At 61.2% G+C, this 27939-nt stretch overlaps 1 protein-coding gene across 7 annotated transcripts; it reads right to left on the bottom strand.

The window, feature by feature from the left end:
- Positions 1-46: 46 nt before the first annotated feature.
- CIC (capicua transcriptional repressor) lies at positions 47-27208 on the bottom strand. Of its 7 annotated transcripts, none has more exons than XM_004767760.2 (21): positions 27099-27208; positions 21110-23923; positions 8992-9141; positions 8675-8909; positions 8463-8592; positions 8185-8367; positions 7936-8101; positions 6765-6967; positions 6457-6682; positions 5920-6023; positions 4438-5674; positions 4171-4358; positions 3672-3793; positions 3405-3571; positions 3014-3301; positions 2591-2916; positions 2026-2285; positions 1771-1925; positions 1560-1691; positions 1140-1271; positions 47-1043 (listed from the first exon to the last, which is right to left on the bottom strand). In XM_004767760.2, the coding sequence occupies exons 2-21, from the start codon at positions 23910-23912 to the stop codon at positions 676-678; spliced, it is 7575 nt and encodes a 2524-aa protein (XP_004767817.1). In that variant the 5' UTR covers positions 23913-23923; positions 27099-27208; the 3' UTR covers positions 47-675. The 7 variants fall into 7 exon arrangements, 6 of the variants coding, with proteins under 6 accessions (XP_004767817.1, XP_012919412.1, XP_012919410.1 ...); XM_013063958.2 differs by lacking the exon at positions 27099-27208 and adding an exon at positions 26313-27034 and having other exon boundaries at positions 1771-1922; XM_013063956.2 differs by lacking the exon at positions 27099-27208 and adding an exon at positions 26313-27033.
- Positions 27209-27939: the final 731 nt, after the last annotated feature.

Here is a 27939-nt window from a genome sequence, read left to right as displayed (position 1 = left end):
GCACAACCCATACCCCTTCTCCCTGTAGAGTGGGCAGCCACACAGGTGTGTTAAACAGCTTTAATTTCGGTCATTTCGGCTTCTCGGCACAGTAAGAAATATTGCACATGATCAACATGTTTTGTTCTGGGGATGGGGACAAGGGTAGGGGGAATCACCTTCTTAGAAAGTACAACCCAAGTTGGGAGGGCAGAGGGGGTGGGGAGAGAACCCTCCCCAGGCCTGTGGCAAAGTGCAGGAGCCCCCACCCCAAACTAACCTGAGTCCAGCCCCTCTGGGGAAAAAAGGGGTGCATGAACTCCCCCTACTCCACAGGCACCTCCCTGTGGCCCAAGGCCCACACTACCCACCAGCTTGTAGCCCTCACATGAGCCATTTTGCATAAAGTACAAGTGAAAAGGTCTGAAGGTAACACACTCCAGGTTATATACACGGGCTCGGTGGAGGGAGACTGTGCCCCTGCTTCCCCTCAGCTGCCCCCCATCACAGGGAGAAAGCTGTGGGGAGAGGGGGATAGACAAGAGGAGCAGGCCTCATTCCGCCCAAAACTAAAAAGGACGAAATGGCTTTATTGGGGAGGAGGGAACCATCCTGCCCCCCCCCCGATTCCTGCCACCTACATACTGTCCATATCCTGAGGGGCGTACTGTGGGTCCTGGGGTCTTCTCGGAGCCCTCACCTGCCTGTGGCAGCTGTGGAGGGGCCGGGGGGCGGAGGGGACGGCTGGGGGGGACCCTCCCAGCCAGGCTGTCCGGGACCCGGCTCTGGAGGTGGAGGCAGTGGCGGGGCAGCTGGAGCTGTGCCAGAGTCCGAGCCAGGTGAGGTGGGGTCAGGGCCCCCAGCAGGGCTGGGAGTGGGAACAGGGGCAGCAGCAGTGCCAGTGGGGGGCGGTCCAGGAAGGGAGGCCTCAGCTCCAGGGGGCTGCTCCGTGGGAGTGGCCGCCTGCATGATCTTCTGGCGCACCTCACGGATCTTCAACTGCAGACACACCTTGGAGGGGAAGATGTCTGCGTAGCGGGCCTGGAAAGCTGCCGTGGCCTGGGCTGGGGACAGAAGGACAGTGGGGGGTGGGGAGGCCAGGGTGAGAGGAGCAGGCAGGACCTCTGCAAGTGCCCGCCAAGACGCGGAGCCACACTCACCTGATGGGAAGAAGCCATGGTCCTGGAAGAGCTGCATGACCAGGGCCCGGCGCTGGTCCAGGGTACGCCGCAGGGAAGAGTATGGCACCTTCTCATATTCCAGCTCCCCGAGCACATCCTCCGCTTCCGTACCTGGGAGTGGAGCAGGCAGCAGGGTCTTGGGGACTGCGGCAGCCAGCCCCTGCCCCGCCTGAAGTGTCCACCCAGCCCTCACCAAATTCTCTTCCCTAGCAGAGTTCAGAGAGGGCACCTGCCTCTGGACCCTATCAGACTCCAGAACCCCCCCAATCCATCCTTGACCCGCCATCCTTCCTCTTGGCGACATCCACCCCACCTCTCCTCTGTAACCCCATCTCCAAGACCCCACCCTTCCTGCAGGTGTTGGGTCCCCCATAGCTCCGCCTGCCTCGGTGCCAGCACCTGTACGGTCGAAGGTAAAGATGTCCCCCTCGCACTTGGCACTCTTGGGGGTGTTGGGCTCTGAGCTGCAGCTGGAGCGTCTCCTCATCTTGCGTTTCGGCGAGGTGGGGTCTTCGGGGGCCGAGTCCAGGTCTGGTCCAACAGAAGCAGGCTCAGCAGAGGTGGCCCCCATCTGTCCCCCGCCTTCCCCTGGTGGCCCGCACTCGCCTACCGGTGGAGTTCTTCCTCTTCTTGCGGTAGGAGCCCAGGATGGCCCGGGGCGAGGTGGCCAGAGACTGCAGGGTGGGCGAAGGCAGCACCTCCTCAGGCCGGAACTCAGGCAGCTCAGCAAAGCGCTCTTCGAAGTCCACCTCTGACAAGACCCTGCTGGAGAGCCAGCAGGGTCACCTCCACCGTCCCAGGCTGCAGCTGCCCCCCTCTCTTGCCAGCCCCGCACACGCTGCCGCAGACCCCAGCCCATGCTCACTTGTCCACAGAGTCAAAGGTCTTCTTCAGGGGCGGGGGCCGCACCTTCACCTTCTTGCCGGTACCAGCGGCCTCCTTGCGCTCAGGGGTGTCCCCGGCTGCCCTCCCACTGCTGCCCTCGCTGCTGCTGCTGCCACTGCCGCCAGGGGCTGAAGCCGGAGCTGGCGCTGGGCTGGGAGGGGTGGGAGGCTCCCCACGGGTCTCCAGACCCAGCCCAGGGACTCGCCAGTCTGAAGACGAAGAGCTGGGGAATTTGCTGGCCTGGGGTAGGGATAGCAGAGAGATGGAGAATACTGGATTCAGACTCAGTGGTGCAAAACTCAGAACAACAAAGAGGTAGGACGCTGATTGACCCAGACATAGAGTCTTGGAGAAGACTCCGTCATACAGACAAGCAAAAGGAACATAGGAGGCCCAGCTCCACCACAACCCCCACCCCCGGGGGAAAACAAGAACATGGGTCATACAGGTGTGCAGGGAACGGAAATGGAGCAGAAAAGCAGATGATGGGCTGAAACGCAGAGCCAGGCAGCAACAGGAGCCCCTGGGGCCTGCTGAGCGCTCACCACAGTCTCAGGGCCCTTGCTGCTTGTCCGCTCCTCAGCAGGCGGGGGAGGCGGGGGGCTGCTCCGGGCCATGGGAGCCCAGGTCTCTAGGGGTGGTGGAGGGGCCGGTGTCGTAGGCTGCCCCTCAAGCTCAGACTCAGTGGGAGGGGGCTCCCGGGCTGGGCCAGGCTCCAAGGGCTGCCGAGCTGCAGGGCCTGACCGCCCAGGGGCACCTGCCTCAAAGGAACCCACGGGAATGCTGGCAATGGCAGCCTTCACTTTCTGGGGGGCCTTGGGGGTGGGCCGCTGGGCCTTGGGGGCCACTAAGCTGTAGGTCATGGAGCCTGCTGGTGGGGAAAAAAAGCATTTGCTGAGCCAGGCCTGTCTGGAGCCCTTCTCCTGAGTCCCCCAACTCACCCCACCCTGGGCTGGCCCAACACCCACCTGAAGCATTAGGGAAAGGGCTGGTAGGGGCCGGGGTGGCAGTAGCAGGGGCTGGTGGGCCCTTCGGCAGGATGGTGGCAGCAGGTGGGGTGCTAGTGGCCACGGTGTAGACCAGACCTGGGGGAGCCTGGGATGGCTGGGCTAGGGGTGCAGAGGAGGTGGGTGCAGGGCTGCCAGGGTAAAATGCAGTGATGACGGGACCTCCGGGGGCTGTGCAGGCTGGCGGCAGCTGGGGGCTGGGCACTGGCGACACGCCCACCTGGCCAGGAGCCAGCAATGGAGCTTGGCCTGCAGGGACGGAGACACAGGAGAGGCAGGGGCCCCAGTTAGGGCCTGGGCTGCCTCCGCACCACCCTGGGTCCCCAGCTCTACCTGCCACACTGCCCCTCACCTGAAAGCAGGGGCTGCACAAAGGCAGGTCCACTGGGCCCCAGCGAGGTGAAGCCTAGGGCTACCGAGCTCGTGGGCCCATACGAGGTGACTGTTCCAGCCTGGCTGGACGTAGGGCTGGTGCCCAAGGGCAAGGCGTGCCCACCCGCTGACTGCACGTAGGTGATTCTGCGGCAAGGAGAGGAAGGGGGAGGAGTGAGGTGAGCTGCCCACCCCTGCCAGACCCTTCTCTGGCCTGGCCTCCAGGTGAGGGCTCAGCTGCCATTACCTGGTAGAGGAGGGCAGCAGGACCTTCTGAGGCTGGGAGGTGGGTCCGGAGAGTGTGGCTGGGCTGAGGGGCGGCACCAGGCCACTGGGTGTGCTGACAGGCACCGGAGTCAGCTGAATGATCTGTGGGCAAGGGCACCCACAAGCTGGGGTGAGCTGGGGATTTGGAAATGGGATGGGAGGGTGACCCAGACCTAGAAAGGTGGGTCTCAGCAAAGACAGGGAACACAAAATTTAGAATTAAGACAGAAAGGAACAAAGAAAACAGCAAGGCATGTGAAACACAAAGGCACAAGGTACAGACACTGAGAGCAGAATTGAGATGCACACAGACACCGAAGTACGCAGAAAAACGCACTCACAGTCCTAGAGACAGTTCAAGAAAGACATATGAAAAGGGAAAAAAGCACGAGAGATCAAAGGAAAGACACAGACACCATGGCACAGAAACCCACACCCAGGAGGGGAGGAGACAGGAACAGGAGCCAGGATGCCCTTACCTTGCTGGGTGGCTGGGCCCCATTCTGCAAAGGTACTGAGAAAGGCGGGCTCACCAGGGGCAGTGGCTGGCCAGCCCCTCCACCCCGCACGGACATGCTAGGGGCCGCCAGGGGCACCAGTACCTTCCCAGGCAGCAGCTGAGCTGAGCCACCCGGGGGCGGAGCCTGTACAGGAGACACCGACTGGGCTGCAAAGGGAGAGAGAAGTTGCCAGACAGCTACAAAGGCCTGGGGCCCTTCTCCTTCCCCACTCAGCCCAAGCCTCACCTTTGGGGGGCGGGGCAGAGGGTACGGACTGCAGGATGGGAATGCCAGGGGTGGGTGCGGTGGCCGCCAGAACTTTGCCGTTGGTGGAGGTGCCCGGGGGGAGGGTGAAACGGATGCTGGTGGTTGGTGCGGGGCCGCCAGGAGCTGCTGCCTTGGTCCCAGGGGCTGGTGCCGGGGCAGGCGCCACCTGAAGCTGCTGGGGCAGCGTGGGTAGGATGTACTGCACCTGGGTGATTCCCCCAGCCTTGCCCAAGGTGCCCGGCTGCAAGATGCCCAGGGGCACTGGCCCATTGGGGCCACTCCCAGCGCCTGCTCCAGAGCCTGTGGTGGCTCCACTGCCAGGGGCCCCCTGGGCTATGAACTGAACAGCAGGGGGCGCTGGGGCACCATAACCCGGTGTGCCCACCAGCAGGTTGGTGACTGTGGCAGGGGCCTTTCCCACAGTACCGAGGAGGGGCCCAGCCACCAGGTGCGGGGCCGGCGAGGAGGCTGCTGCTGACTTCTTGTCCGAGTACACTAAGCTTACACCCAGCGGGGAGCTCCCTGGCGCCCGGGACCCCGTGACCGGCTCAGTCCTGGCACCCACAGTGTCATTTGGAGATGCCTCAGCCCGGCCAGAGGTAGGGAAGGGCTTAGAGGCGATGGGCACAGGAGTGCTACTGACGGGCCGCACCACATTGGTGACCATGGTAGCAGCTGGGCGGGACAGGGGGGCTGTTGGGGCCCCATAGGCCAGTGACGGGGCTGGGGCCGAGGGCATGCGGGTTCCGCTGCCTTCCCGTTCCTCCTTATTTGGGGGCAGGACCAGCGTCTGCAGGACACTTCCTCCCCCGCCGGGAGGTGCTGCAATGACTGAGGGGCCTGGTGGCTCCAGGCCTCCCACACTTTCAGGTCTCTTGCGCCGGAAGGCGGCAGGATCCGATGGGAGGAACCGGGTGGCCTTGGAAGGTGTCCCTGGGCCCCCAGCCCCAGGAGGTGGGGGTCGTAGTGGGCCTGCCGTGCTGCCCTGACCTGACTCCTGGGCCTTGAAGGTCCCTGAGCCCAGTGGGAAGGAGGTGGCGGCTGAGACTGAGGAGGAGGCAGGTGAGGACGAGGACGACGAAGGGGTGGGCCCGTAGCCTTTGCCAAAGGCTGGAGGTGATGGATCCGGGGGCCCTGGGGGCTCAGGGTCCAACGGTGGGCGGCAGTGGGTGAAGGAGGAACGAATCACAGGCGAGAACACCTTCCGGCCAAAACCCTAGGTGGAAGGAGGGGACACAACCACATCAAGGGAGCCCGGACACCCACAACCTGACCACCCCTCTCCTGCCTGGCAGCAAGGCCGGCTGAAGGCCTCAGTTCACCCAGTCTGTGACCCAATTCACCATGGGGTGAGGAGCTTGCCCTCTTTGGGCCTTAATCTCTCTGTAGTGATGCACACAAGAGCACACACCTCCCCTTCCTGGGACCGTGACGAGACAAAAGCAATTCCCCAACTCTCACCTTGCTGCCCTCTGGGTCCTCCCCAGAGCTGTCTCCGCTCTCGCTATCAGTCACCCGCTCCTTGCACTTAAGGTCAATGTCAGTGGCGCCGAAGCCATCATCAGCTGAGGGAGCGAAGAGTATTGGCAGAAGTGCTGGGTGTAAGACTGTCCAGGAGGAACAGCAGGGAGCCCGGGCCCTTACCTCAACCCCTTTTTGCCAGCAGTAACTATTGTTCAAGAATGTTGTTCCTCTACCTAGGGTGTGCCCACCTGCCCACCGGGGGAGCCTAAGAGCATGCAGGTACCACCACCTAACACTGTGCCCCATGGCCTGACCATCCACGCCCCTATCATCCTGGTTTCCTGCCTGGCCAGGAGCTTCCCAAGGGCAAGGCTGGGCTTACTCAGTTGGGCCTGAGCTGAACATGCCTGCAGTCATAAACAAACATGCAAGACAAGAAAGAAGAGCCTGAGACCTAGATCAACTCTTTGCCCACCCCCCCAAACCTTAGCCTGCTGTTCTCTGGGCAGGATTCTAGGCCCTGCAACTGCTCACCAATGACATCATCGTCTCCCTCCTCCTCACAGATGACCATGCGTTCCTCGTCACTGGTCATGTCCTCACTGGCTGCACGCTGGGAACGGGAGGCCCGGGTGGGCAGCAGCGGGGGTCGCCCGCCAGCCGCCAGGGCACCTCCCTCACCAGAGGCTGAGAAGGGGCCTGGAGCCCCATACTGGGTGGAAGGCTTTGGACCAGAATAGGATGCGGGGCCGGATACCATCTGCAGGGCGGGCACCAGGAGAGTTCAGTGGGGGCCATCACCTGGGGGCAGCCCTCCCTGCCCAGCTCCCCTGCCCCCAGACCTGAGTCAGTTCCTGTAGTGCCTGGCTATCTACTTCCCCACCATCCAGGCTGTGGACCCCACTGTGGGAGAAGGCTCGGGGCCGGGCCGAGCCAGGTCCCCCCACTGTGTGCAGACGCTCTGTCCCACAGGAACCACTCCCTGGAGCCTTGGTATCCGAGCTCAGGAGTGTCTGGGCTGCGACGGAGAGGAGCTCCGAGGACACTGCACAATATAAGGAGAGAGGTGTCACAGAGTCAAGAAGTCTTTTAGCGGCACCCAGGCTGTCCACACATATCTCTAGGTCCTGAGCAAAAGAAGTTTGAAAATCCTGGGCTACCTGGGAGCCACCAGCCTGGCATTTTCTAAGGGACTGTTCCTCGGGAAGCAGGCCTTCTCTGAAGGTCGTGTGACGCTCGCTTGCTAATAACCATGGACCTGAGTCTCCATCCCCAGATCTCAGAGAGGAAGCAACCCCACCTTCAGAGAACTGCAGGCCCGAACCCACAGGTCACTCTAAAAACATGCCTCAGAACAGTACTACGCAGGTGAGACACTCTGTCAGCAAAAGCAGCCAACGAGGGGCTTCCAACTATGGTTCTGGAAATCAACCAAACTGGGGTTTAAGCTTTGGCTCTACCATTTACTAGTCTTCTACAAATTCCAACAAGTGACTCTGCCTAAGTCTCACTTTCCTTTTTTTTTTTTTTTAAGACTTTATCTGTCAGAGACAACACAAGCAGGACAAGCAGCAGGCACAGAGGGAGGGAGATGCAGGCTCCCCCACTGAGGAGTGAGCCCGATGTGGGGCTCAATCCCAGAACCCTGGGATCATGACCTGAGCCAAAGGCAACCGTTTAACTGAGCCCCCCAGGCGCCCTGAGTCTGTCTTCTCATCTGGAAAACGAGGGTATGACTTTCAGAAATAGAGCTTATACTCCCCTTGGTGCCTGGCATGTAGTAAATGCTCAATAAATGACAACTGATAATGAAAAGACTGCCTGGGAACTCTATCTGTCTGGACCTCCCTGGCTCTTTTATTTGAGAAAACTACCAGTTCCCTTATGGGTAAGGGTCTTCAAATGAAATGACAGCACATAGGGTTCTGGGGTAGGGGCTGAGCAAACAAAGGGGTAGCTGGCACCTCTCAGGGAAGAAGGGGGCAGGACAAGTCAACCAAGGAGCCAACCAACCTCCAGGGGCAGCGGCAGTCCCCGTCTCCGACATGCTCCGCTCCCGAGTCTCCTTGTGTCCTCCTGCTAGCCCCAGGCTCGCAGGCTTGGCCTCTGAGCTGGACTTCTTCCGGTCCTTGTTGCACCACTTCCAGTCTGGGTGAGCCTTAAAGTGGGCCTCTTTCACCTGGCGGGAGAGAAAGGAGGGACCCTCCACTCACTTACCCCACCAGAGGAAGCTGGGGAGGAGCCAAGCGGAAGAGGCATTACCTGGAAGGCCAGGTCATGGTACTTCTGCTTCTCCTTGGGCCCCAGGGCGTACCACCACTCGCCCAGAATCTTGCTGACGGTCCGGTTGTCCTGGTTGGGGTGACGCTGGTGGACCAGGGCCCGGTGCCGCTTGCTGAAGATCATGAAGGCGTTCATGGGCCGCCGAATATGGTCCTTCTCCCGCTGCAGCACACAGAGGCCCGAGTGAGATGTTGGAACCACAAAACAGACTTGGGCAGCCAGAGGGCAAGCTGGGGACAGGTATAGAGATGAGGTACCTTGTTGGGGCTGCGTCCATCCTTCTCCGAAGAGGAGTCTCGTTCCTTTGGCAGGGCACTGAGGGACTGGGTCCGGCGTTTCCCGGGTGGCAGGGGCAACTGGATCTCGGGAGACATGATGGAGAGGAAGCTGTGGCGGGAGTGGCAGGGACAGTGAGGGCCCCATCTCTGGTCACCATCCCTTCCCACTTCCCAAGTCTCGTGGCACTCACGCATCATCATGGTCACTCTCCGTCTCGCTGTCCAGCCGGGGCTCTCCTGGAGGGCCAGGGGCCTCCTCCTCAGTGGTGGGAGGGGGACCCTTTCCAGGTTCCACCACCCCCAAAGTGTGGGGGGGTCCGGGCCCTGGGCTCTCAGGGCAGGTGGCTCCAGGGGGCCGCCCAGGGTCAGCACTCCCTGTCCCACCTGGTGGCTGCTCATGAGCCACAGCCGCCGACTCAGCAGGTTCTAGGGGCAGAGAGGCAGGTCAGAGGGCTCCTGGGCTCCCTGGACGCTATCCCCATGTGTTCTGCAGCCCCCCACTCCTCACCTTTGCTCTGGGTGGAGGCCACTGGGTGGCTGGCAGGTTGCTGGGCCTCACTTGGCTGCACAGAGGGGTCGGGCTGGCTGGGGGCCAGAAAAGGGACTAAGGAGTGCCAGGGGAACACGGCAACAGAGCGAGGTTCCACATTTGTCCACACTGTGGGAAGAAGCCAGCTAAGCTGTGCAGCAGGAAACCTTGGCCTTGAACCCCAACTCAAGCTCATTTCCACCCTGGATGAGGTGGCTCCACGCCTCCTTCACACCCCCTTCCACTATTCCAGAGCCCCGTGGGCTCATGCGTGCAACATCACTTCAGGAAAAACTCCTCTCTGTACGATTCCGAGGTTTATACGAAAGAAAACAGAAGCTGGGAACGGAAATAGGCCTCACGCCCCATTCCCTCCCCCCACCTCCACCAGCCCTGCCACCAGGGACCAGGCCAGAGGAATGACTGGCTCCTGTCACAAACCAGGCCATGTTTAACTGCCATCTCATACTCCCAAGGCCCCAAAACCTGAGCAGGGCTAGGAACTCTCCCCAGTCATGCCACATTCCCAGCACCCTAACTGACAGCCCCTCATCTTCACCTCCTACTCCCTTTTTCTCTCTTGAGGAGACCATGCTTGGTTTCCCCTTCTCTTTCCTCTCCATTACCCACAAGGTGTGGGGTCTTAAGTCTTTCTCCTTGCCTCTCTCCCCATAGCACAAACCCCAAGGAGCCAGACCTGCCTTTCCCGGGCTGGGCACAGGTGGCTCCAGTGTCTCCCCTGTCCCTTAACAGAATCTACTGCCCACAAAGAGGTCTCCCAGCCCCCCTCCCTCTCAAGCTCTGAGCTTATCTTGGGTGCAGCGTCCAGCGTCTTTGCCCAAAAAGGGGAGGGTGTGGTAAACCCTTTGGAAGAAAAGGCACAGACAATGAGGCAGACAAGAGAACTGTTACAAGTCTGTGCCCAAGGAAGACAAAAGTGCCAGGTGTTTTCTTGAGAATTTTCACAGGAAACCATTTCCCTCCCAGAAGAGCAGTTCCAGGGGTCCCACCTTCTGCCCCAGGAGCTGGGTGGTAGCAGGGTTAAGCCCTGGGCTGGGACCCATCCCTGGCAGGACTCCTAGAGCAGGCCTAGGTTAGGAGTGGGCTGTCCTCTCATTGCTGGCTCCCTGGGGGAAGTGGAACCAGCTGAGGAGGCCCCTGTGAGGGAAGACGATGAAGAGAGAAGGGAAACGCCCTAGCCTTGGTCTCCATCATTCCTGGCCTCCCCCTGATCTGGATCAATCTGACCTGGGATGACCCCTCTATGCCTTCAAAAGCCTGGACTAAGAAAGCTCTATAGAAGAGGCTAGCCTCGAGACCTCATTCTGCAAGGGGCTGACAAAAGAAAAAGTAGACGTCAAGTCAACAGAGGAGGGATAAGGAAGCCAACACTAGAGGGGGTCTCAAGACACTCTAAGAACCCTGTCCCCAATCCCTGGAGCACTGGGGACCACAAAAGCCTGCTCAGCCCTCCAACCCCAAGGACCTCAACCTGTCCCTCTCTTCACCAAGATCTTTCTCATTGGGCCTCCTCATCTGCTGGGTGCGGAAGAAGGGGACCAGCAGACAATGGGGGAAGAGTCCTTTAGTCCTGCCCCTCAAGTCCTCTTCAGTGTACTATGGTCCAGGTTCTTGGATCCCTCCTTCTGCCTCTCCAAAGCACACCACACACACTCCAGCCCATCACTCTGCTCTAAGCAAGCAGTACCTCACTCACTTCCCAAACCCTGTTCTTAGCCCCACTACTCCATCACATTCCCTTCCCCCTCTCTTCCACACCTAAGACCAGCAGGTCTCATGCTGCCCCTATCCTGATCTATGCTCCCAACCCAGTTACTCTGCACCCCTCACCTCCAATGACAACGGACCGTGCCACCCCATTACCCAAACACCACAGCTGTCCCCAGCTACTCCCCTCGCCTCACTCCCATCACTCCCGCTACACTCCCACCTGCCGTCACTAACCGCTTGGCCCAGCTGAGCTCTGTAACTTTCCCGTCACCCCTGTACTCCGCCTCTATCACTCTCGTACTAGACCCCTATCACCATTACGCCGCACTTAGCACCCCAACACCCTGACCCCTGCAGTCCCAGGGCCCAGGCTCTACTGACCGAACATGCCGAGGCCACGGGAGGCCGCGCCGGACGCGGGCACCAGGGGCCTGTGGGCTGAGTACATGGTCCGGCGCGGGGGGGCCCGGCCGGGGCTCGAGCCTCCTCAGCGGCCGCCGCCACTCCGCCCGCCGCCGGCTCCTCGGCCGTTGCCGCTCGGGCCCGGGGGGAGCTGGAGGCCGTCGCCGCATGCCCCCCCCGCCGCCCCCCTCCGGCCGCCCCCCTCGGGGGGGGGGGGTCTCTGCCGGGCGCGCCTGCGCACAGCGCCGCCTGCCTCCCGCCGCCCGGGGGGCGGGGGAGGTCAGAGCGCGCCGGCCCCGCCCCGCCCCCTGGCGCGCGCGGGGGCCGTCACGGGGCGCGCGGCACAGGGGCCATCGGCGCCGCCCCCTCCCTCTCCCTCCTCCCGCTTGGTGCCCGGCGGGCGGGGCAGGCGGGGCAGGCGGGGCGGGGCGGGCGCGCGTGCGCGGGGGTGGCCCCCTCCCTTCTCCTCTCGCTGGCTCGCTCCCTCCCTCCCTCGCAGCTCCGGCGGGTAACGGCTCTGGCCCCGCGCGCCCCGGCTGCCGGTGCTGCCGCCCCGCCTTTCCGGGCTCCGGGCCCGCGGCTCAGCGCCGGGTCGACCTTCGGCTCCGAGCGGCCAGACGGACCAGCGTGCGTGCGTCCGTGCGCTCCGAGCGAGCCCCGCGCAGAGCCACCGCCGCCTCCCCGCCCCGCCACTACTACGCGCTCCCCTCCCCCCGCCGCACCTCCCCCCGCCCCTTCTCCGCTTCCCCCGCGGCCTTCCGCGCAAGCCCGGCCCCCCGCGCATGAACCCATTGGCTGCCGCCGCCGCGCGCGGGTCAGGCCCCGCCGCGCCCGCCCCCATTGGCCGCCCCGGGGGAACGTCAGTCATATGCAAATAAGGAAAGGGCGGGGCGGGCTCCGGTTGGCCCCAAGCCGGCCCGGGGCGGGACCGCGGGAGGAGGGTGGCAGGGAGGGCGCACTGCAGTAAAGGCAGCGAGCCAGGGGGGCGGTTCACGGCACCGCGCTGCGGAGGCCCCGGAGTTGTGTGTGGCGCTACGTGTGTCCAGTCCACGCGAAGAACACGCTCACGCGCGGCTTGGCCCGCCTCCCTCACGCCCGCCTGAGCGCTCATGGCTCCGCAGGCCAGAAGAACTGCGCGGTAGGGCTACGCGAGCCACCGGGAGCCCTTACCAACTCAACACCAGCAGACTCTTCCCCCACCACACACTCACACACACACACACACCCTTTCATAGACAGAGTTTTCCTACCACACCCATTATTTCATACACATCCCACGGTACTATGTACCCTTGGCCTTACACTCACACTGGCACACACGAAGTCACACACCTTGAACACCTGCTCACATGTCTGTACAACCTCCCACACTCCGGGTCCCTCACTCTCCAGCCATCCTCACACACTCGTTCTCACCCATCCTCCATATCACCCATTTCATACATGCCTTGTCATACATGCTCACCAACGCACATTCTCACTGCCGGCCCACATGAATCATCATACAAAAAACATATCAAACGGGCAGCATTATCTCACACATCTAATCACAAGTGCTGCTTGTCCATCACACACACTACACACCCCACATCCCTCCCACACAACCACACACACTCTTCCATCTTCACACACCCTCATGTGGCCTTCCTGGCCAACTCCCGTCCCCAGTACAGGCTAACTCTCACAGATGCCATTGTACTGACCCCCCACACACTACCTAAACTTAGACCAGTAAGCACTACTTCAATACCCTGGCCCCCCAGGGATACAGAGCACCATGGTCACTCACTGGCCTGACACTCAGCAGCCACCTGGGACCCTCCACCTCACAGTAAGGCAGTAGGAGGCAAGCAGGGGTGGGGGCACAGAGCACTACCATGGGCTGGCCCTGCCACTCTAGGCTGGAAGCTACCCTTCCAGAAAGGGGCCAGGAGGAAGAAAGGAAATGAACACTGGGGCTTCAGTGTGCTGGGAGCTTGAATGTATTATACTGCTCATTGAATCCTCACATCCACTAGGGAGGTACACTTTATTATGCCCATTGTTCAGATGAAAAAATGAGGCTGAGAGAAACTGAATAAATTGTGCAAGATCATCCCTCCAGAACCTAACAGCCCAGTGCTCCAACTCAGCTGCTCTTTCCACTACTGAAAATTTAACCTCGGGGTGGACCCTGGCAGACACTCGCAGACCTCCAGGAATATGGTCAGACAAGGATACAAAGAACTACAGAAAGGCCAGAGAGGGGCGCCTGGGTGGCTCACTGGTTTGGGCCGCTGCCTTCGGCTCGGGTCATGATCCCAGGGTCCTGGGATGGAGCCCCGCATCGGGCTTTCTGCTCAGCAGGGAGCCTGCTTCCTCCCCTCTCTCTGCCTGCTTCTCTGCCTGCTTGTCATCTCTCTCTGTCAAATAAATAAATAAATAATCTTAAAAAAAAAAAAAAAAAAGAAAGGCCAGAGAGTACCCACAGAGACATATGCAAGAGTCTAGGGTCCACCAGGGAGAGAGGCAGAGGCTCTGGATCACTCAAGATGGGCCTGGGGGTCACATCCAGTAGAGGCAGAGGCCTGGGGTCACACCCAGGCAGCTTTTAAAAGTTGCACAACCTCCGATGGACAAAGAGTGGGCTCCTACACAGGTGGAGTCAGCGACAAGCACAAACAAATCCCTTTCCCAGCCTGTTCCGTCCACTGATAGAGCCAAAGGCATGGAAAGGGTACAGAAACCAGTAATCTGGGCCCAGAGGGGAAGGGAAGGTCCATAGCCCTCTGACCTCCAGAGACTGCAGGGCCAGACACTTGGCTGTGAGCCTGGAGGGGGCCACTGGAGGGACTATTAGGTGACTGCCCCCTCCTCCCTATGCAGCCCCAGACTCAGACCCTCCATTACCTCACTGCCCCAGGGACTGCAACGTGAGGCAGAAATCAAGGCTGAAATCAATGTGGCCCGCTATCTCCCCACCGCTGCCCCCTTCTCTCCCTTCTCTCCCCACCGGTGAGTCACCTACTGAAAATTAACCCCTTCCCTACTGCAATGCAGCCCAGGACAGAGCTCGGAGAAACACTGCCCCCAGTTCCCCTACTTCTGTAGGGTGAGAAAAAGAGCAAGGCCTGGCATAGCAGGGAAAGAGGGCCCCACACATCTGAGAGGGTTGCACATCTGGTAGAAGACACAGTGCCCACATAGGAGGGATGGGAAGAGGCCCCTTACAGGGTAGGGAACAGCCAAGTGGGGACCCAGCCTGGCAGGGAGGGGCCGGAATCTGGGCGGGAAGGGCCCCCCTGCCCTGGGCACTGGGCCAGCCCTATACTTAGCTTCCATTGTTCAGAGTGGAGGAACCCTGGGTGGGGGTGATTAGAAGTGGAGAAGAGGGAGCAGGTCCTAACCCCAGACAGCTCCATCTCTCCAGCCATCCTCAACCCTAACTGGGGCCTCCCTAATTGGGAAAGGCTGAGGGGGTTTCCCAAACCAGGGCCCCAGCCCCATCTGAGAGGAGGTGCAACACCATCCTTCACTCAAAGCAGGTACCCCCTACACCACCCACCACCAATTTCACAAAAGGTTTGGCGCCAAACATCCCCCGCAGCACTACCCCACACCCTAGTCCAGGGACAGGGAGCCCAGACAGAGACACCAACTGCCACCCAGGGTGGCACAGGCTGAGGCCTACCCAGAGGTCTGGGGCTTACAGCCAGGGATGCTGACAGACTGAGGGACAAGCAAACACACTCTGAACTCACGGGCCCATTTATTGAGCCCCAGAGGCACCGCGCCCCTGTCCCCCGCAGCTCCCCACCCTGCTCTACAGGCCTGGGTCCCCGCCTTGGCTCACCACCCCGGTGTCCCCAGCTCCCCTCACCCGCTCTCCACATACACACACACCTACCCACCCACCCCGGGCGGCGTCGGCGACGGCCAGGGTTGCCTGGGGAACGAGCCCAGGATTGGGCTGGTGCCGCTCCGGAGGGATGGGGGCCTAAAAATAGCGCCGGGGTGAGTCAGTGTGAGTGGGGCTGGGGTAGGCAGGGGGACTAGGAGGGAAAGAGGCAGGCGAGAGGTGTGGGGGAGGGTCCCCAGGGATTGGGAGACGGACTGTGATAGGACGGGGGGGGGGGGGAGGGGGCATGTGGGTTTGGGGGTGGAAAGGGGCGGGGGTGTGGGGGAGTGTACAGACACCCAGGCTAGAGAGGGCTGGTCGACGCGGACTGAGGGAGGCACCCCAACCCGGGCGGAGGAGGGGGCGCCGCCCTGCGTTCTCCTCCCCTCCCCGCGCTCACGAGATTTTCCACTCGCCGCCTGGCCCCCAGCCAGCCCCCGGCGGGCCCCACAAAGCCGCTTTGTGCTGGGAGGGCGGGCGGGCGCCCGGCCGGCCTGACACCCACGCAGGCCGCGGCGGGGCACTGGCCAGCTGGCACCCGAGCTGTCTGCGGGGGGCGGGGGGGCACCCACCCCGAGGGCGCGGCCGCTTAAGGGTTAATGGCGCAACGGAGGGGGGTGGTCTCGGCCAATCAGCGTCGGCAGACGCATAGGCAGCCAATGGAAAAGACGGAGGCCCGTCGCCCGGGGCCTACCCCTGGGGCGCGGGAATCCATGCCCCTCCTTGCGGACAGGGCCGGGGCGCGGCCCTCAGGGTACGGGTCCGGATCTGCAAAGTCCGGGTGCACCCTGTTTCCTCGGCTGCTTCGCAAGAAAAAGGTTCAAAGGGGTTTAGAATCTTGCAGTCAGGTGGTGGCACGGTCGGGATTTGAACCCAGGTGTGCCTGGTCTCAATCAGCTTTGCTGCGGAAACAGGGAGACAGGGGTTCCCTGGCCCAGGCCCCCGTGGGGAGCGGGAATAGGGGACGGGGTGCGGGCGGAGGAGGCGGCGCGGCGGGCTAAGGTCCAGCCGCCTGTGGTGCAGCCGCTGCCGCCGGTGGTAATGGGAGCCAGACGCCGTCGCCGCCGCTAATGCGCCTCCCTCCAGGCCACTAATGGAGCCATTAATGCCGGGGCGCCGGGGGCTCCGGGCCGCACCCCCCCCCGCCCCGCGCATGCGCGCGCCCGCGACCCCCGCCGTTCACCGCGGCCACCGCCGCCAGGAGGCAGCCTACCCCTTACAGCTCCCGCTGCTGGGGTCTCTTTAGGGAAGTCTCTAAGATTGACTACCGCTATCTCAAAAACGCCCCTTCTCTTCTCTCCTGGCAGGTCATCCTCTTCTTCCCAGCCTAGGCCTCCTTCCTCTCCAGGACAGTCTCCAGGGATCTCTAACATCCAAATCAAACCTTTTCCCTCTCCGGTCTAAACTTTTGCCTCTTCACCGACCTACCAGCATTCAAGCTGGCTTGGCTAGATCTGTGCTCCTTGGCACCCTTCTACCAATCCTGGGCTCTAGTGTCAGCTCCAGCTTCCACTAAACACAGAGATGTCACGCACTTTGACGCCTCCTGGCCTTCCTTCCTATGGCTGCCTCTGCCAGGAACACGCCTTTCACTCCCCTGAAATCCACTCATTCCTCAAGCTTTAGCTCAAATGTCACTTCCACTAAGAAGCACACCCGTACCTCCCTCATCACCCTGCATGGAGCCACCGACTTGTCTCTGTCCTCTGGCTTCCCCAGACTCTATACCTCCCTCTGCTCATCCTTGCCTCTGCCTGCTTCCATGTCTGCCTTCCCCACCCACATTCCCCAGGACTGCTCAGCCTGGACCTGGGAGAGATGAGGGACTTCTGGTCGGAGAGAAGGGGTTCCCTGTTTGAAACAAAACAGAAACTCTGCTGGGCAGAATATGGATTTGGGGAGTCAAGAGAACCTAGGCCCCTCTCTGGTCCTTATTTTCCCCACCTGGCCAAGCATAGTGTCTGAGGTCTTACTACATGTGGGACTCCGTTAAATGGAGCTGGCACCAAATGTGTCTCCTGCAAGGCATTGAGGGGGTGGTCGAGGTGATCTGGGTCATACCCTCTAGCAGGTGGGTGGGCACAGGAGCTGCTTTCCTGTTGTTCCCCTACAACCGGATCTCCTAGCTTGGCCCATGCAGCCCCCGCCTTCCTGCCTGTCTTGGGAACAGGTGCTTGGATGTAGATGGCTCCTGACACCTCTCACCATGTTTCAGAGACAGTGGTGGGCCATTAATTTGTCAAGAAACAGGAAGGGGCTCCCAGGCCAGTACAACCTCCCACCACTCCCCAAGAAGGGAGTGAGAGACCTAGTGCTTAGCAACTGTCCACAGACTCAAAGGGGTGGAGCGCCTGATGGGCACAGGGTGGAGGGGAAGGGCTGGGAGAGGGGCAACAAGTTTGTCTGAGGAGGGGGAGGAGGGTCAGGGGAGGGAGGTCCAGAGACACAGGATCCCAAGATAGGAGCCCAAAACAGAAGAAAGGTAGAATGAAAGAAAGCTCAGAAAAGGACTGCTGTCTAGGGAAGGACAAACCAAAAAAGATACAGAGAGGCAGAGAGAGAGAGAAAGAGACAGACAAGACCAGAGAGAGAAACTCAAGCCCAGGAATAGAGACCCAGACAGACAGATGTAGGGACCCAAGGGAGAAAGACACACGGTGGCTCAAAGGCAGGCAGACAGAGGCCCAGGAGAGGGGGCACTGCCTGTCAGTACAGGGAAGCCAGGCAGAAGCTGGGAGCTGGAAAGGAGGCCGTGCCAGGAATGGGGCTGAGACATCTGGCCTCCTGGGCTGGGGCTGTAGGCCCTGGGGCGGCTTCCTCTCCTGGGGAGCAGGCGGGAAGAGTCAGAGGGAGGTGGCAGTGGCAGCTGGCTGGCCCGGCCATGCACAGAATGTGGAGAATGCCGGCCGCCTGCCCCGGCACGTCCCCCAGCGGAAGCAAATGCCTGGCGGGGGACAGGAGCAGGCACGCTGTCCCAGACCGCCCCCTCACACCTGCTGCCCTGGGTGAGGGTCAGGCCTTGGCATGAGCAGGCAGAAAGGGATAGGACCACGGCCTCATTATGCCACCTGGCATAGTCTGCCCCACCTGGGCCTCAGAGGCAGAAAGCCCCAAGGTGCTTACCTCCCAAGGGCTTGGGGAGGCCTCTGGGGAAGAACAAGAGGACCTACTGGCTGGGAACCTGAGGGCAGCCTGGATACCTCGGCATGGGTGTTATTAGGGAAGCGCTGCTCAGAACTGCCAGGACAGGCCCTGTACAAGTTCTGACGACAAGATAGCCCGCAGCCTCCCTTCCCTGAACCTCAGCCCAGCTGCTAAACCAGGCTGGTAATCCCTCCTGCACAGCATCGGGTGGATTCGATGAGATCGCTTGGGGCTGGGCACGTGGTAAATGTTTAATGAAAGGCTGGTTACTATTACTGTTATCATTGTTAGTGGCAGGACTCAAGGGCCTGGGGCTAGACAGCCTGGGTTCAAATCCTGACTATCCTTCTGCCTAGCAGGGTGACTTTGGGCAAGTCACTTAACCGCTTGGGGCGTGGTTTCTTCCTCAACACTGGAAGTACTAATGGTGCTGGCCTCCTGGGGTGTTGTGAGGATTTGGTGAGTAAACGCTTAGGCGGTACTTAGAGAGCCGAGTACCATGCAGGCGCACACATGGGTGGTGCTCAAGAAATTAGGACCTCCAGAGCTTCTGGCAGTGAGCATCCTATGATCTGGAGATTGGGAGACCCAGTTCAAGGCCCAGTCCTGACCTTCCCTGGCCGGGTGACCTCAATCAAGACTCTTCTTCTATAAAATCTTAAAAAAAAAAAAAAAAAAAAAGGGTGCCTGGGTGGCTCAGTGGGTTAAGCGCTGCCTTCGGCTCAGGTCATGATCTCAGGGTCCTGGGATCGAGTCCCGCATGGGGCTCTCTGCTCAGCAGGGAGCCTGCTTCCCTTTCTCTCTCTCTGCCTGCCTCTCTGCCTACTTGTGATCTCTCTCTGTCAAATCAATAAATAAAATCTTTAAAAAAAAAAAAAAGACTCTTCTTCTGCCGCTTTTCCTCATCTGGAAAATGGTGACAGGTACCCCTGTTGGGTCTGCCCTGGTGGGCCTCGGGTGCCCTGCATCAGTGCCATCCCCCTCCAAATGCCAGCAGTGAGGGTCACGTGATACAATGCTATGAAGGCAATGTTGGGGGCTGTGGGCATGTGGGGTAGGGGGGAGAAGAGGATAGTTCTAGATAGAGTCCTTCTGCTTCACTTTCTTCATCTGGCTAAAGACAGAAATCCCCGTTGTGCCCGTTTCTGTGGCAATGGGCTCCTATCAACTACACTAACAAATGTAAAAAATGCTGGGGGCAGGGCGAAAAAACACAACTCGCAACCTCAGCATATAAGTCTGAGGGGCAAGCCCAGCGCCTGTGTCCCTGTGCTCTGGGTCTGGGCTGGAGCTCCGTGAGGTTAGGGCCTGGGATCCCAGCCACATCAGCCTCTCTGCCCCAGTCCCAGCTCCCACCCAGATCCCACCACAGCCCCCTTCCTCCTGCTCTCCTTGTCTCTGCTCTCAGGCCCTGGAACTCACCCTCCGCGGTACAGGTGTGGTCAGATGATCAGCTCAAAGCCTATCTTGGCTCCCTAATGCCACCAAGATAAAGCTCCCAAGTCTCCTGAGGGCCCTCGGGGATCTGACCCTTGCTCCTGGACAGAGCCATGCATTCCCGCATTCACCATCCCTTAGAGCCTTTGGTTTTGCAGATTCCACTTCCTTTAAATACTTACTTTGGCCTCGAGGCCTTTGCCTAAACTCTTCCCTCTGCCTCATGGTCCTCCTGCCGGCCTTGCCAGACTCGCTTCTGCACACCCTGCATATCTCACTTTAGACACCCTGGCCCCTTCTCCAAGAAGCCCTCCTGACTTCCCACGGCCTCCTGGGCTTCCCCCATCCCAGCTCTGACCCCTCTGGCTGCTCACTGTCCGGTGACAGATCTGTCTGTTCCAGGACTGTGTGCCCTGTAAGAGCAGGGCTGTGTCCTCAGTACCAACTACCACACGACCAGGCCACTCCAGTCAACAGTGGATTAAGAAATAAATTAAAAAAAGATGCTCGGGAAAGGGCTGGTGACTGGTCACCCTCCCTGACGGTTGCTCTGACAAGGCCCAATCTAGCCTGGCCACTGGCTCTCCCGGGCTCTGGCCTCAGCGCTCTGGCCACAGTGGCTTTGCTCCCCTGTGCTCCTTCTGGTCTCCTAGGAGGCTCTTCCAGCCCACGGTTGCTGGTTCCAACTCATCCTTCAACTCTTGGCTTACATGCCCTCTCCTGAGGGCAGAAGACTGGATTTCACACCTGGAGGCCTGCCTAGCACACCCCCAGCTCCACTCATGCACTGACTGCACCTGTGATATTTCCAGGGCACAGGTATGAGGCGAGCACTCCGGTCCTGATCCTGCTACCCCGAGGCAGAAGGCACCTTGGAACCTCCATCTTCCCATCTATAACCCGGCACTGTGGCCCAGTGGGGACCAGCCAGCTGGCCTGCCTGGCTGTGCAGGCTGGGCCCAGGACTTACTAACTGTGGGATCCAGGGCAAGGAAATAACCTGGCCTCAGATGCCTCTAAATGAGCCTAATCCTACTTCCCCCACCCCCACTGCCTGTTAGGCTCGTGAAGACAAAATGAGCGAGTATTTCCAAAGGGCTGAAAACAATCCCAGGTACAGTACGGGGTGTGTCTGAGGGTTCGCCAGATAACTCACAGGCAATGCTTATTATGATGATGTCCCCACCAGTCCTCCAGACATGACAGCTGTCATCGCGATTATCAACTCTGTTATCCAATGAGGATTGTGGGGGCCTGGCTCCCAAAAGCTCTGGAAAGGTTTGCTGACTGCTCAAGCCCTTGGGAGTGCATTCTGAACAGAAGGCCTCCAGAAACCGTGCCCTGAGCCTTCCAAGCCCAGTCCCTTGCCTGGATGTGAATTCCTGCAGTTACTCTGCAGAGAGGAGGCTAATCTCCCCTTGAGCTCTTCCCCAGGTGGGGAGCCAGTTTTCGAGTAGCCCCGTCCCCATTAAGCCCTCACCCAGCCATTGCACTGGCATCTCTTACCTGTCCCAGGTCGGCCCATGATGACTTCCTTTTTGGGGGCAGGATGGCTGGTGTAGCTGCTAGGGACCAGGACGGGCAATAGGGCAGCAGGTGAGGGGTGGAAGGCCACCGGCTGGAAGGGTGAAGAAGCCAGGCCGAAGGTGGGCATCGGCTGGGCCACAGCAGTCGGCGCGGCTGGAGGCACGGTGATGGGCACAGGGGCTGGCAGAGGTGGGGGCAGGCCAGGCTTCCCACTGGCCACCCCAGGGGGCACTGGGGTCTCTTGGCAGCCCCGCCCAGGTCCTGCTACCCGCGCCTCGCCAGCAGTGCTCACCTCCCCAGGGAATTTGGAGGGCAACGGCACATCAGGGTTGCGAACAATGACGGGGGAGTCCCGCTGCACAGCAGGAACCCTGCGCACAGAGGGCCCGGGATCCGAGGTCAGGCCAGCAGGTGGGGGCAACAGCAGCAACGGCGAGGGCTGGCGGGAACGGGAGAAGGGCACGGCAGGCGACACGGCCCGGAAGCCAGCCGGCGTGGAGGGTGTAGGTGTGTGGGACACCGAGTCCACACCAGAGTCTAGGCTGTCACTCTTGGGGAAATCCGGGGTGGCTCCTCCACCCCCTGCGCCAGGGGCCCCCAGAGCCCCCGGATGGGGGAGCAGCTCTGTCTTCCTCCGCCCGGGACTGATGGGCACGGTGAAGGTCAGGTTGGTCTGGAAGGTGGGTAGGATGCCAGAAGAATGGCGCTCTCTGGGGGCAGGTGGCGGCGGGTGGGGACCCAGGTCTGGTGGGGTCAGCACGCCTCCCTTCGGGGTGCTGGCGCTCAGGTGGCGGCTGCGGACGGCAGTGCGCTGGATGACTGGTGAGGCGTTGATGGGGCTGAAGTTGGCTGGGCGGAAGCCAAAGAGCGGCGACGGGGAGGGCGATGGGGCAGGTGAGAAGGGTGACTGCGTAGACACAGGAGAGAAGGAGGGTGTGCCAGAGCGAGAGCTGCCCAGCGACACCAGCATCACGGCCGCCTCACACTCATCAAACTCAAAGCGGGACAGGTCAGCAGGAGCCACCAGGCGTGGGCGCGAGTCCCCGCGGGCTGCCACGCTGCTGGCCTCGCTGTCCCGCGATGTTTCGTCACCCCAGTCAAACTCGGTGCTGCCCTCCCGTGCCGCCACGCCTGCTGGCCGCCCAGCCCCAGCTGGGCCACTGTCCGCCAGGCCCTCCATCTCCTTGGTTCGCATGGACAGGTGGCGCGAGCAGTAGCCCCGCCGCTGCGACTCCTTCATGCAGCCATCTCGGGAGCACAGCCGGCGCCACTGCTTGCCATTGAACTTCTTGCGGATCCCGTTGGGTGTGCAGACCACATCACCCTTCTTATACTTCTGCTGTGCGGCTGTCAGTGGTGTGCGTGCTCGGGCAGCTGGCGCTGCCCCCTTCTCCAGGGAGGCCACACTGCTGCTCCGGCTGCCGCCCTGGCTCCCCTCCTGGCAGGGTGATGGCTGCTCCCCAGGGCGGCCCGGGCCCACAAAAGCTGGGGACTTTGGTGGCGGTGACAGGAGCTGGGGCGGAGGCAGCGGGAGCAGGGCTGGAGTGCCCAGGGCCGGCGGGTGCTTTTCCTCACCCTCCTCGCAAGTCCCCAGGTTGCCACCAAAGCTGATCTTAGACACCTCGGCATCCTCAGGCTGCTTGGGGTCCAGGGCAGCAGGGCAGGGGGCCAGGGCACCCCCTGCCTCAGCCTGCTCCTCCTCAGGGCCTGCGGGGGGCTTCCTTGGCAGGGCCTCAGGCTCCCAGGGGGGCCGCAGCAGGCGCAAGCTGGAACGGGCCACCCACACGGCCTCCTCAGGTTCATGGTGTGGCAGCTGTGGGGGCTGTGGGACAGCGGCCGGACCAGGCTGGGAGCTGGGGCCAGGACTGAGGCGGACCTTGTAGGCAGCAGGCTTGGTGGCCACCTCCACCACCACACCCTCACGGTAGGCAGCCACGCCAGGCTCTACGCAGGTACAAACAGCTGTGCCCACCGCAAGGGCAGCTGGCGGCGGCGTAGCATCCAAAACCACATGAACACCACTGCCAGGCGCCCCCTCATAGAATGTCAGTGCCCGGTCCCCAGGGAACTGCACGCCCAGGTCCTGGCTTCGGCGCACCTGGCGCACCACGGCCGGCAAGAAGAGGCCGTCTCCACGCCGAGCCAGCACCCGCTGGGACCTCAGCTGCCGCAGGTCGTATCCGCCACTGGTGCCACTTGGGGGCCAGGGGCCTGGCCCACAGGCTTCGGCGGGCTCATCCTCCAGGTCAGCTGAGTGCTCGCTGGCTGTGTCGGTGGAAGAGGAACGGGTGGAGGTGGGTGGCCGTGGAGGGACCCCCAGGGCGCCGGCCTCCTCAGGGGTTCGTGCCCGCTCCTCAGGGGCCCCGGCCGGCCCACCGTTACCACTGCCGGCTCCATGCTCCTCCACATACTTCTTCTTGGGCGCTCGAGACTTGAATGTGGCCGTCTTACGGCTGAGGGAGGGTTCCCAGCGACTTGCCTCCCCCTCTACCTTAGGGTCCTCAGCAGGGCCTGGGGCCGCCGGGTCATCGGGGTGTGGCTCCGGGGTCAGCCCCTCAGCCCCAGAGCCCCGCTCGGACTCCTCCTCCTCACCCTCCTCAACCTCTTCTGGCCCCGGAGGCTGCTGGGGCTGCTGCTGCTGTACCTCTTCATCTTCCTCCTCTGGCTTTTCGCCCTCCCCAGCCCCTCGCCGTCTCAGGGCCTTGGCCCGGGTGGCCGGTGGGGACTTGCCGCCACTGCCAGAACCTGGGAGGCCGACACATGCCTTCTTCATTGGCTTCATCTTTTGTCCACCTGCAGGTGGGAGGGCAGACAGGGATCATGGGGAGCAACTCAGGAACCTCCCAGAGCCAGTGTCCCCCAAGACTTCCCACTTGCTGAGGCCCTAGTTAGGTCCCTGATACCTGAAGCCCTTCTCTTGGCTGTCTTCCACTCATGGGGGCCCCTGACTGGCACCTGGACACAGACTGGCACCCATGTCCCCTGAGTTATGTACTCTGGCTCGTTGGGGACACTGACATATATCTGTTCCCTCTACACAGGCCACAGCAGGTATGTGCAACTGCCCGACGGGGCACAAAAAGGTAGTAATGGTTCATGCCTTTGTGCCAAGCCGTGGGCCGAATTTGATTTTATTAACCCATTTCATCCTGACAATATTCCTGAGAGGCAGGTATGACCGACAGCCCTACTTGAGGAAACTGAGGCACAGAGAACACAAGCAACTTGTTCAAATTCATCCAGCCAGGAAATGGCAGAGCTAGGGTCTGAACCCAGGCAATCTGGCTGCTTCAGAAGTCTGTGCTCCTAACCATTTCAGTGTGCCGCCTGTCACATGATCCAGGGGACACGCTTCCTTGCACTGTCACTGTCCAGACAGCACACACACTCATACACATACACACACATGCACAGGAACACAGTCACAAAAAAGGAGGTGACTGGGCTGTGATGTGAGCCTCTCTCCACCCCCACCCCCACCCCTCTGGGCTGCCTGGCATGGCCAGCCATCGTGGGAAGGAGTGGGCAGCTGAAAGTCCTGAGGGATGGCTGCCCACTCTTCTCTGCACCCAGGCCTGCCAGGTATAGCCATCTCCCCAGATCCTGGCAGGGAGCAGGCAGGGGCACGTCTGGGGCAAGAGCTTATACCCGTGCCGCCACGGGGCCATGCATGAGCACACGCACGCGCACAAAAACACACACAGAGGCACACACACGTCATCACACAGTGGGACACAGAGCTACACCCCAGGGTTTTGCTGTCCCACTGGATGGGAGCCTGCCCCTCCCCTCCACAGCACCCAGCGTGAGACCAGCAAGCCCAGCCCCCCTTCTGGCCTGCATGAATCCCCCACCACCACCACCACCACTGGGCTGCCTCTGACAGGGTGGCTGAGCTGGCTGGGACCAGGGGGCCCCCAAATATAACTTCTGACTCCAAGTGGGGGTAAGTGGGAGAAGGTCAAAGAAAGCAGGGCAAGCCCAGCCCAGCAGGCCAACCTCACCCACTTCCTGAACAGTCATTACTGCCCGCCCCCTTTCAAGCTGCCCTGAGAAAAGAAAAGGGAAAAAACTTTACTCTGAAGTGACTAAGAGAAGCTGAGAGGCCAAAAGGGGGCCTATGGGAGGGTGGGGGTACCCAGGGCCCTAACCCAAACACAATCAGAGATACCCCTGACTCAGTCTGCCGGCTCCCCCAGGACCCCTGATCTTGTGTTCTCCTACTCGAGGCCTGCTCCTCCTGAGGACCATACAATCCAAGGCTGCTCCTTCTCTGGGCCAATCCTGGGGTCCTCACAGGCAGAGCTGTAGGGCCCGGGGCTTCTCACACTGGGGCAGGGATCCAAGTGTCCAGGAGTTGGGCAGCTGCCACCACCTTCTCCCCACTGACCCGCTGGGCCACTGTCCTGGGGACCGAGATCCGGCCCCAGTCCTGCCCAAACACAAACCTTTGCATAACCCCTCCCAGGGCCTACAACCATATTGCCTGGCACCCCTGGACCCTGCCACCTAGTCCTGCCTCTTCACCCCAAAAGCCAAGCCTTTTTTTTTTTTTCCCCTGGGCCTACTCTCTTCCTGTCCACCCCACTTTGGATAACTCCCACCCAAGGCCCTGTGGTTCCTCACCTCCTTCAGAATCTAAGCAGGAACTCCCGAAGCCCAGGCCAGCCCAGGCCCTGGTTCTTCAGGGTCTCATCCTCTCTGCTCCCATAAGCCCTCCTGGCACCAGCTTCTCTGGCACTCTCTCTCCCGTCCTGTCACCACCTCTACCTCTGCCTCTCTCCTCACAGGCCCTAGGCTCCCCCCTCCTCAGCCACCCCATCCTTGTCACCCCTTCCTCCAAGTCACTCTCCTGTCAGCCATCTCTGGACCTATCACCTTTTCTCTCCATCACCTCTCCTTGTCACCCCTCCAACTCTGTCCCCTCCCTCTCCCTGTCACCCTGATCTAGTCCTGTCACCCCTCAATTCCTGTTACCCATTCTCTGCCCACTATCCCCTCTCCGTCACCCCTTTTCTGTCACTGTTCCTCCCCACCACTTCATCCACTCTATCCTCCTTTCCCACCATCCAACCCCCCCTTTTTCCCCTGTACCCCCTCCCCGTCCCTGCCACCTGTCCCCTCTCGGCCCCCAGCACCCCAAATCCCCCCTGCCCGTGTCAGCCCTGGCCCCGCCCCTCACCTCGGGCTCGGCAGGGTTTCGGGGCGGGGGGCCTTGGCCCCGGCTCGGTCCGGTCCGGTCCCTCCCCGCCCCCCCTCCGGCTCTCCCTCTCGATTCTCCCTTTTTTTTTTTACTCCAACACACAAAATGGTGAATGGACCTGCAACAGCTGGAGCAGCCAGCCAATCACCGGCCACAACCCCGCTGACCGGCGCCGTCCTAGACCAATAGATATCTGCAGCCTGGTCGGCTCCGCCTCTCCACGACGAGCGACATTCGCCATGACCAATTCTGCCCACCCGGCAGCGCCAGGAGGCGGGGACAAAGTCCAAGACCGGCCTCCCTCCGGGACCGACACCAACCTGAGCCTACGACCGCCTGATCTGCCTAGGGCCCTGCCCCACAATACGTGATGGGCATCAGCCAAGACCAATCGCAAGCCGTCTTAGTGCAGAATGACGAATACAGTAGCCAGTCGCCCTGCAGTCTAGGCCGGAACCCAGCCTCTGTGAGGGACAGTAACCAATGAAGTGCAAGAAGGAAGGGCTAAGGGATAGGCTGTCCAATAAGCAGGCTGAGGAGGCGTGGCCTGGGCGTTTGTTGACCGGCTAGTCGCAATTCTTGCTGGGAATGGTAGTCTTCTTACGTCTCCGGCCCATAGTCAATAGTACAAAGCAGACTACAACTCCCATGTGACAGAGTGCTGTAGCACCAAAGAACCCGGGCGAGGAGAAAAAGTCGGACAGGGCAGTTCCTCTAAGTCTCCCTGCACACCGGGAGCATCTTAGACCCAGGGCCCCGACTCACCCGGATTCCCGGCTCTGGCGTCGCTAGTGGCTCCTCTCAGTGGCGGCGGTAGCGGCACGAGGGGGAGGTGCGAGTAGCAGCCAACCGCCACCCGCAAGCCCCGCAGCCAATCAGCGGCGGCCGGGGCGGTGCAATGACCTCACCGAGTTCTACTCTGTTACCCCTCCCCCACGTGGTTGTTGCTGTCGGGAGCCGGGAGTAGGGAAGTTTGCGGGGGGGAGGGGAGGAGAACGAGTGATGTCACCTTTCCCCCTCTTGATTGGCTGTAGGGTGGCCGGGACTATGGCCAATCAACAGTCTCCGAAAGTCCGGCGCGGCCCCGCAGAAAGCCCTGTTGCCACCGGGAGGGGAGAGAACGTGCGCGTGTGGGGAGGCGCGCGCTGCCGTGGAGTAGTGAACGCGCGGGGCCCGGGGCTTGGGGACCCGGGGGGACAAGTCTTGTCTTCCAAGACTTTGGCAATTAGAGCGGTGCAGTTTTCTGGCAGCTCGGGCCACGAGATGGGAAAATACGGCGCTTCGTGAGGCTTCACACCAGATTCCCCTCACACTACTTTCTGTGGAGAGCTGCTTTGTGGGTGTTCGCACTTGGCGGAGCGAGACTTTTATAAGGTCTCTTTACTAAGGGTGGGGGGCACGTTCACACGAGGTCGGGAGGAGAGGGATATGCCCCGTCGGTTGTAGATTCCCGCCGCCCAGACACAGGGTTTACCCCAGGTGTGAAGCGGTCTGCAGTGCGCGCAGACTCTCCGCAGCATTTGCCAGGACAGAGGGTAATGGGGAGCCGTGACCGCGGGCCTCAGCCGAGGCTTCGGCCATCCGTGATTGGTTCCCAGTATGCGCA

This window comes from Mustela putorius, unplaced genomic scaffold (genome assembly GCF_011764305.1).
Source record: "Mustela putorius furo isolate JIRA1106 unplaced genomic scaffold, ASM1176430v1.1 tig00000196_pilon_pilon_pilon, whole genome shotgun sequence".
NCBI lineage: Eukaryota > Metazoa > Chordata > Mammalia > Carnivora > Mustelidae > Mustela > Mustela putorius.
Note: the sequence above shows the minus strand (reverse complement) of the source record. Positions and strands in the feature narration are given on the sequence as shown.